Source organism: Setaria italica, chromosome VI, assembly GCF_000263155.2.
Source record: "Setaria italica strain Yugu1 chromosome VI, Setaria_italica_v2.0, whole genome shotgun sequence".
Taxonomy (NCBI): Eukaryota; Viridiplantae; Streptophyta; class Magnoliopsida; order Poales; family Poaceae; genus Setaria; species Setaria italica.
The window spans coordinates 29,860,507-29,870,521 of record NC_028455.1 but is presented as its reverse complement, the minus strand read 5'-3'; the positions used below and the strand labels follow the sequence as shown (position 1 = coordinate 29,870,521).

At 46.3% G+C, this 10,015-nt stretch overlaps 1 protein-coding gene across 1 annotated transcript; it reads left to right on the top strand.

Annotated features, from left to right (window-relative positions):
- The first annotated feature begins 7,399 nt into the window (after positions 1-7,399).
- On the top strand, positions 7,400-9,225 carry LOC101784086 (acetylserotonin O-methyltransferase 3). The gene is made up of 2 exons (XM_004973573.2): positions 7,400-8,223; positions 8,647-9,225. The coding sequence occupies exons 1-2, from the start codon at positions 7,417-7,419 to the stop codon at positions 8,944-8,946; spliced, it is 1,107 nt and encodes a 368-aa protein (XP_004973630.1). The 5' UTR covers positions 7,400-7,416; the 3' UTR covers positions 8,947-9,225.
- Positions 9,226-10,015: the final 790 nt, after the last annotated feature.

Here is a 10,015-nt window from a genome sequence, read left to right as displayed (position 1 = left end):
CCGAGCTCACCCGCGTTCATCTCGTTGCCTGTAACGTTCCGGCTGCTCCCTCTGGGCTCGCTGGGTTCCCGAATCTGACCCGGTTATACTTATTTGGGGTTGGATTCCCTGATAATGGGGTGAGAGGATTGGAAGGTCTGATAGCCGAGTCGCCATTGCTTGAGGCGCTGTGGCTCGATGAGTTGCGGATTCTAGAGGAGGAAGAGGAGGACGATGACGGAGATGAAGAGTATGAGTTTGAGGAATGGGTCATTCAGGCGCCCAACCTTCGGGAGTTGACTATTGATTCAGAATATGACTACGGGTGGCAGATTGAAGAGCTTCCGTTCATTGAGAAAGTGGAGATCCGTTGTGGGATTTCAGGCAGCTTCAGTTCTAACCGGGATTTCGTGAAACTTCTCACGGGATTGGCCCGAGTCAGCAAACTTGAGCTGGTTATGCCGGTAAGTTGGTTTCTGTCTATAATAGCTGACTTATCATTTCATCCGTGATGAGAAATCTACTGACACAGTCTGTTTGATTACTTTAGTGATGTTCACTTAATATCCCAGTGTACTGGCAAGACCTTATTAGCATGCAGTTCAGAGTTCAGACAATGCTCATGTGGGTATAATACTTTGCGAATGTGGTTTGAATGTCTAGCCTATGCTGTTTGAGTCCCATGAGGCACTGCATGACATTTCAACACAAATCAAGGAAATCAAAGACATTTTCGTCATGTAGCCCTGGACTAATGGTTTCCCATCCACCTTTCCACCTCTATTTGGATTAGCCAAATTCACAACTTATTGGTCATGCTACATGCATTATGTAGTTTACAACTAATATTTTTTGTGATTCATCCAGGACTGTAGTCTATAAATAGGGAAAAATCTTGACAGCTAAACCACATCAGAGAAATGGTGGCACATGTTATTGTTCTCTCTGTTCTGCAATTATCTTAATGCTTATTGCAAACTCCATACCATATTATCTCGGTGGATCCCTAAAGTTTCATGAGTGTGCCACTTAAATATCAGAAAATTGTTTGGCATGCATGCTATACAGAATATATATTCTTTTACTTTTTGTCAACTAGATCCTCGCAAGTCATGTTTCCATCACCAAGCTGACAAATGAACCCATGTAGCATACTTATGTGAGTCTCAGGTTGTGCTAAGTAATTATGGAAGATTTAAGACCAAAATCAAACAAGTGATCTCTAGTGCCATTTTATCATGGACCAAGTATTGGCCTAGGAAAATGCAATGTATTGCTATTTAGTTTCTATGTGTTGCGTTATGATGTGTTTCTATGTGCTGCATTCACTACCATAGTTTAATGTTTCATTTATGTTTCAGTTGAGAGAGAGTAATGCTTTGGAGGAGCTGTCATGAACCTTTGTGAACTTAAAGGATTTGTCACTGTGCGCAGACTTCTGCACGTTGCCTAACATCTTATCTACACTATGCTTACTAAAAAATGCTCCAAATCTTGAAAAGTTACTTTTTGAAGTAATGTTGCATATTAGGTAGAACATCAAATTTTTACCTTTTGTGTGTACAAGTTTCAGCGAAATCTGTTTACCATCTTTATTTCATCTTTTTTTGCAGATATGTTGTGACAATATTCAGGAATTTGAAGTGGGTGTTGACCTTCTAAATGCAGAATGGACTGACAGTCTGTTTGCAATCTTAAAAGTGTCACTATGGAACTAGCCACATGCCAGTCGAATCAAATGCACTTTATTCAGTTTGTTCTATCAAAGGCTCGCCTTCAGGACATTCACGTTCATGTATGTGAGTGTCGCCCCCACCTGGGCAGCTCGGGCGGCCAAACCCTAGCTGCCGCCCCCTCCTCCCCACCCGCTTCCCTCCGTCACGCCGCCGCCTGAGCGGGCCTTCGGAAGCCCGTGCGGCTCGCCATGACGGAAGCGGCTATGCCTTCTTCCCACACCTTGGGTGATTCGCGGCAAATGCGGACGTCCCGGCAACTTAAGGTGCTCGCCGGCGCGGGTGGCCTTGCGGCGCTGGCGGGTGGCCACGGATCCGGTGCTACCTCGGTCGGATCCTGTGGCTGCGCACCCGGGGCGAGCGGGCGCAGAGGTGATGGTGGCCATAGTGCGGCTGGCTAAGGTGGCGGCGCTCTGGAGCAGCGAGGGATGCGGCGGCCACGACGGTTCGAGGCTCCTCTCTATCTGGGGCCTCCATTGCTGGATCCGGATTCCTCGATGGTGGGTCCGTCGCCTGCGACGGCAGCTGGGACTTCTCCCAGTGTTGGCGTGGTGGCGACTAGGCGCGGAGGGCGACGGTCGGCACGAGGCGTGTGGCCGCGCGTGGCGGATGCCCGCCGCGGGGCAAGGAGGCCGTGCGCGGCCATGCGGCGGGGGCTATCGCGGGTCAACAGGGCCATCGCAGTTGGTGCGCTGCGTGAGGAGGCATAACGGCGGCATCGAGGCTCGTGGAAGGCTACCGGCACGGACCGCAGAGGCGCGCTGGCAGCAGCGCGGCGACGTGCGAGGGTGCGCGGCGGAGGTGTGGCTAGGAGGAGGCAGCGCGAGGGAGCAAGATGGCAGAGCGGTGGCACAAGGAGGCACGGCGGCAGCGCCACCCCCGGGTGGCCTTCCGTGGCTACGGTCCTAGGTTTGCCACGTTGTGAGCGTGCAGATAGGGATGGGATTCTCTGGACGAAAGCTTCTGCCGGCGATCCTGCTGGTGCCGATGGCGACGGCGCCCTAGGGCGTCGTTCTCCCCGTTGGGGGCGTCATCTTGGCGCTCATCTCTGTTGCACAAGGGGTCTCTGGATGAAAACCCTGTCCAGATTCTGGACAAGCAATGGCGGTGCCATTAGTGTTGTCACCTCCTTGGAGGCGTCATCTCTAGAGACCCACCTCAGCCTGTGGCATTGCTGGTGACGTCGTTGGTTATGGGAGGCTGCAGCCGGTGGTGGCAGTTCCGCCACGACGGGCTAGCGGCACGACAAGGCAGCTTAGTGCAGGATGGCAAGCTTGACGGGGGTTGCCGAACTCACGTGGAGGTGATCGCAATTATGGTGGCTGCCAGGGGTTGTTGCATGGGTGTCGATTTGGCTGCTTGCAGCGGACCGTGGCGGTTGGCGTTGCTTCGCGGTTGTCAGTGTGGTGTGGGACTACGTCGGAGGACGGCGCTTGCAGCAATGACATCGTGGGATGACTATACTTGCAACGTACTGCGGTGGGTTGCTCAGCCTTGCTGGGCTGCTCCGGTGCGGTACATCGTCGGAAGACGGCGCAAGTGACTTCCTTGGCATGCTGGCATGGCAACGGAGGCTATATACCCGGGTGAAGCAATGAGGCGAAGTCGATCTGCGGTGGTGGTTTGCTTGTTTGATGGAGACCTTAGGAAGTGGGGCAACATTGCTCATCATTCTGATGGCAACATAAGAAACAGATCCGCGACTTGGAGTATTGTGGCGAACATGGCGAGGCCCCCGTGCGCGGTGATTCTTGAGGCGTCGAGTGGAGTCCAACGGCGGGAGTGGCGAGGCCCCCGTGCGTTTGTGTTTTTCGCATTGGCGACTGCGAGGCAGCCTACGAGAGGTCCAGATCTGATGGTATCACTTTGTCGGGTGAAGTGTGGTGTTGCAGCGGCACCACAGCGTTGGGACCTGCATGGCGGTGGTCTTCTCAGTGCGGGGCGATCTGTTTCTCTCGGTTCCCTGTCGACGCGGGGCAACACCTAGAGGTTTCGGTGACTACTTGAGCATGAGAATGTTGGTGGGTGCCGCGGTAAGGCTTCGGGTTCTACCGTCGTTTGTTGAGTGGAGTGGTGTGGCCGCGTTGATGTCCCAATCCAAGCGAGTGATGTGTTGTTGAGTTGTTTTGTGTGTGTTGGCATGGTGCGGCATGTATTGATGACCCAATCTAACATTGCGGTGTTTGTGTTGTTTTTTTCATTTGTTGTTTCATCCAATCTGGACTTCATCTTCTTTTTAATATAATCGGTAGCTCTCCTGCCTGGTTCGTTTCAAAAAAATAATGTTCATGTACGTGAGGACCTTTCAAGGTCTAATGAAGAACTCATTGTGGAGATAACAAAATATAGAAGAACTTCTCCAGAAGCTAAGGTCTTCTTCAAGCGCATGGAATTTTTTTTTAAGACAAGTAGCTTATGAATTATCTCTTGTCGCATTTTCCTTAGGAAAGTTTTTGAACTTCTTCTACCAGATTGTTAGAATGAACAATTGTTTTCGCATGTTTAATTACCTGAACTAATGTAAGACTTTGGATTGAGGTAATACTCCCTTTTTTTTCAAATTGTAGGTCGTTTTGGCTTTTTTAGATTTATAGATATTATTATGCATCTAGACATACACTACATCTAAGTGCATAGCAAAAATTATGCATTTGGAAAAACTAAAACGACCTACAATTTGGAATGGAGGGACTATGATTTTGTTCTACAATTTGGAAATTGGTGCTACTATTTAGTTTTTTCAATAGAGTACCATGATATCTACTTCCTCACCATCTTAGCACATTGCTCAATCATTTTACTATTCATAATTTTGGGGATTTCCAGCAACCCATGTAATTTTCATATCTTTTTAACTGGCCACTGATTTCATGTAAGAATTATTTTATGCTTCTGAAGTATATATGAAATCCTTTCGAAATTCATTAAAAGTTCGGAAATGGTTCATATACTTGAGTGAGATCTAGAAACTGGCTTGGGACTTTGGGATGATGTTGTATTAGAGACATACTTAAATTATACTAAATTTGACCGTTACATGCACAAAAGAAAGGTACCAGTGTACCATTCGTCAGAGTTTAGCATGCTGCAAGTCTAACAGGGTATGATAAATCTTGTTATTATCTATCAACCCTGTGCAGCACGTGGCAACCAATCAATTGCTACAAGACATGGAAAGTGATGTCCATTTGCTGAGGGACACCCTTCAAAACGTGACATGCTAGAAAACACTCTAGTTGTGTATATTTGTTGGAACACACTGCTTCGACTAAAATAATATTTTTAGATTTAAAAGGAGAGAGAAAGGAGCTGAAATGTCATTTTTGACCTTAGCCCCACTTGTCATTTCTTTCTTCCTCCTCCCTCCCCTCTTCTTTATTCTCCCTTCTTCCTCACCGATAGTTTTGTAGATCTACCAGTGCTGCAGCAAGCTTCTACTCATTGCTGCCATCGAGCTGTGCAGCGCTCATGCCGACCCAGCCGCTCGTCCAGGTCCAAGCCATCAGGCATCAGCTCACCACCACTAGCAGCACGGTGGGGAGAGGTGGCGGCGCAGTAGAGCTCCACAGGCAGCGGCAAGAGGCGGGTGGAGGCGGTCAGCGAGGAGCCTTCACAAGGGGAAAGGGTGGCAGGTAAGCGGAGGAATGGATGCGTGAGCTCGAGGGGTGTTGTGGCTGTGAGGAATCAGTTGGAGACCTACCCACGCCGGCGAATCAGATCGGCGAACGGCAGCGACACGGGTATTGACCTGTTGAGATTCGAGTGAGCCATTTTGTTTTGAGAGGAAATCCCCATGAGCTCCACGCGCGAGTCTAGGAATGGCTGCCCGTCGGCGGCTCGGGCGAGACGGATGGTGGCGATTCAGCAGGTCGGCTGGTAGTGCGCTTGGAGCGGTGAAGGATGGGAGGGGCACATGCGGCTCCATCGATCGAGGCATCGCGTGTTGGAGCAAGGGAAGGGAAGGGGGAGGAAGGAAAGAAGAAAGAACTGGCATGTGGGGCTAGGAGCAAAAATAACATTTCTTCACATTTCTCTCTCTTCTTCTATCTAAAACCAGTATTTTAGTCGAGGCAGTGTTTTCCAGCAAATTTGCACAAAATGTGAGTGTTTTTCAGCATAGAGAGCGGTCAACGGTGTCTTGCAGCAAATCAACATCACTTTGCATGTCGTGTACATGTTCTGTCGCAAATTTTGCCTTGAATAATGCATCACGTGTTCCACAATCGAATATTCTGAGGGCTCCTTCGAGCAAAACGCCAAACTAATTTGTTAGAGCCTAATAATTCCACTACCCTGCTAGTGGTTCTTGTTCGAGTCTCTTTCTAACCTCATTTATGTATTCTCTGTGTGGTAGAGGTCGCTGTTGCTTGCATCAAAGACAGATGACATCATAAACTAAAATACTTTAAGAAATTTCCATAATTATTTTTCTGTGTTTTTCTGCGAGGAATTTTTCTGTGTTTTGATATCTGGTGGGATTATCAAATGCTCCCAAACTATGAAAATAATCATGAAAAAATAATCCCCTATACCTCTGTAAAATAGGGTATATATGTTGCCAAATATCTCCCAAAATGTCGAACCTAAAATTGAAAGTAAAAAAAACAAATACATTACGTGTTTATCAAACAGATTTAAATGGTTCGAGGGAATTGAAATTTTTATTTAGAGAGGGTTAAGCATGTAAAGTGAATTGTTCATGATAATAAAATGGATCGTTTGATTTTCTACCAGTATTTTAGAACCGACAAATAATTTGTCCGTCAATGAAAAATAATGAATTATCTTTTTAACGTAGAAAAAACAACTAGTATTTTAGTCGAGACGGTATCTTCTAGCAAATTTGTACAAAATGTGAGTGTCTTCCAGTATAGAGAGCGGTCAATGATGTCTTGCAGCAAATCAACGTCTCTTTGCATGTTTCTGTAGCAAATTTTGCATTGAATAATGCATCTCGTGTTCCACAATCGAATATTCTGAGGGCTCCTTCGAGCAAAAGATAAAGCCTAACTAATTTGTTAGAGCCTAATAGTTCCACTACCCTGCTAGTGGTTCTTGTTCGAGTCTCTTTCTAACCTCATTTATGTATTTTCTGTGTGGTAGAAGGTCGCTGTTGCTTGCATCAAAGACAGATGATATCATAAACTAAAATACTTTAAGAAATTTCCATAATTATTTTTCTGTGTTTTTCTGCGAGGAATTTTTCTGTGTTTTGATATCTGGTGGGATTAACAAATGCTCCCAAACTATGAAAATAATCCCCTATAGCTCTGTAAAATAGGGTATATATGTTGCAAGATATCTCCCAAATTGTCGAACCTAAAATTGAAAGTAAAAAAAACAAATACATTACGTGTTTATTGAACAGATTTAAATGGTTCGAGGGAATTGAATTTTTTATTTAGAGAGGGTTAAGGAGATAAAGTGAATTGTTCATGATAATAAAATGGATCGTTTGATTTTCTACCAGTATTTTAGAACCGACAAATAATTTGGTCATCAATGAAAAATAATGAATTGTCTTTTTACCGTAGAAAAACAACGAATTGTTACTTTTCTAGATAACCTACAGATCAGAAGGTCATTCAGGTTACCAACGCGCCAGAGCATATGCTTCTCTATATGCCTCGATCCAAAGGCCCCCTATATAAATTAGCATCGCGGCAGCCACGAAGCCATCCATTTAGAGCAAAAACATCATACCATGTCGCGTGTCCAGGAGGAGCTCAGCACACAGGACATGCTCCGCGGGTACGTGGAGATCCACCACCTCGGCCTCTGCCACGTCAAGTCCATGGCGTTCTGGTGCGCGATTCAGCTCGGCATCCCTAGCGCCATCCACCGCCGTGGCGGGGCGGCGACACTCTCGGACCTCGTCACCGAGACCGGCGTCGACCCGTCCAAGCTCCCGTATCTCCGGCGGCTCATGCGCGTGCTCACCGTCTCCGGCATCTTCGCCGCGGATCAGCCCGCGTCGCCCGTCGACTACGAGAGCGAGACCATCTACATGCTCACTCCGGCGTCCCGCCTTCTCGCCGACGGCGGGGCCTCGACTACCTCATGCGACATTTCCCCGATGGTGCGCCTCCTGGTGCGCCCCACCACGACGGTCTCCACCTACTTCAACCTTGAAGAGTGGCTCAAAGATGACGGCACCGCGTCGCTCTTCGAGGTGGTGCATGGCATGACCCCATGGATGATGACCAAGAACGATGTCGCGTACAACAAAGTCTTGAACGAAGCATGCGCCGCAGATAGCAATTTCGCCATGGATACCATTCTAAAAGATCCCGGTCTTGCAAGTATCTTCAGTGGGCTCAGCTCACTGGTCGACGTCGGCGGTGGGCACGGCGCAGCCGCGGTGGCCATCGCTAGGGCCTTTCCGCACATCCAGTGCAGCGTGCTGGACCTTGAACAAGTGGTCAGCGAGGCACCTGCTGATGGCACGGTGCAGTTCATCTCTGGTGACATGTTTGAGTCTGTCCCTCCTGCTGATGGTGTCTTACTTAAGGTACTCCTCTTCCTCTTCCTCCTCTTTGCGCTACCTCCCTGTTCTGTTCCGTTACTACTATTATTGCATATACTCTGATTCTCTGAAGACCCAACACGCAGGCATCTACTCCCTTCGTTTTGAATTGTAGGTCCTTCCAACTTTTTTGAAAAGTCAAACTATGTTTGATCAAAATCATAAAGAAGATTATAAAGATTTATGGTACTGAATAGATTACTATGAAAATGTATTTAATGAAAATCTAACGGTGTATCATAAATATTAGTACTTTATTGTATAAGTTTGATCAAACTTGAGATGCTTTGACTTTTCAAGAAAGTTGGAATGACTTGCAATTTGAAACGGAGGGAGTACTACTTACTCATTGCCCCTGTTATGTGAGTATTGTTGTTGATAATGTCTACAACTCTACATGTGTTTCAGTTTGTTTTGCATTGTTGGGACGACGATAGCAGTGTTAAGATACTTCGGCAGTGCAAGAAAGCAATTTCTGCGAGAGACGCTGGAGGAAAAGTGATAATCATGAATATGGTGGTTGGGTATGAGACACCGGACAAAATTGCCAAAGAGGCACAGGTGTTGTGGGATATGTTTATGATGCGACATGTTGGGGTTGAGCGAGAGGAGCACGAATGGAAAAGGATTTTCTTAGAAGCTGGATTCAGTGATTATAAAATTACGCCGACATTGGGTTTTCAATCGATCATCGAGGTTTTCCCATGAAATACCTTCGTGAAAACCTCTCCATACATTTGAAAAGTTAATAAGAAAGATTTGCATGATGTGTTTGGTTGCATATGGTCAAATGTGGAGATATATAATTCGCAAAAATAATGTGGAGATATAAGAATATGAAAGATATAAATATCTTTTATTCTACTTCCATCTAAGCAAGTTGTTTCATCCCAAGTTTGTTCCTTGTAAGCAACCGTATGGAGACATATTTGTATTAAGTCAATAAAATCTACGAGGGCCTCTTGAATAAATCTCTGTGTTCCATTTCATGTGCTTCTACATTTTAGTTGCTGGAGTGCTGTGACGATCTCTTGGTATTGTAGCAGAATATATACGTCCTGGATGTAAATGAGAATGCTCCAAACCTTCAAACACATTTTTCTCATAAAAACCTTGTTTTAAAGTTATTTGCAACATTGTTGTTTTGAACTAATATAAAAAATGATAAACATGCTGTTTAATTTTTTATTACCTGTTTCATAAATTTAAACATTCCAAATATACTATTCGAACTATTCCGTTATATTCTTTTGCATGGAAATAGTCTATTATACTGCTTATTCATATGTAAATTTTAAATGTGCTTTGCAATCTTTTAACTAAGTGTCGAAAACAGTTAGACTATGTGCGAAATGTATATTTATTTCTAAATCTTTTGATTGAGTACTTTCAATTACTAAAGGCACTAAAGAAAAACGAAAAAGAGTAAGATTGTAAGGAATAGAAAAAAGGAAAGAAGAAAAGGAAGGAAAACAGGCCGTGCGGCACGCGCTTCGTTCCACCCATTTTAAGGCCCACGGAAGTTTCCGCCAGATCAAATCGTTCCGACTTCCGATCGGTGAAATGGATGCCTCGCCTCCTCGCCGGAGGCCGCGGCCCAAGGCGGGGAGGCGGCACCAAGCCTCGACTCCCTCCCTGTCCGCGACACCGTGCGCACCTCCGATCCGCACTCTCCCGGGAGACCATCCCTGGCCTCTGCTTCAGCTGGCCTGTCCGCCTGAGGTCCGACGACTCACCCCCGGCCGCCATCAGCAGCATCCTCGCGCGGTACGAATGC

Coding starts and splice junctions, on each gene's coding strand:
- LOC101784086 (XM_004973573.2), top strand. CDS start 7,417: ATGTCGCGTGTCCAGGAGGAGCTCAGCACACAGGACATGCTCCGCGGG. Junction 8,224..8,646: donor CTGATGGTGTCTTACTTAAG/GTACTCCTCTTC, acceptor CATGTGTTTCAG/TTTGTTTTGCATTGTTGGGA.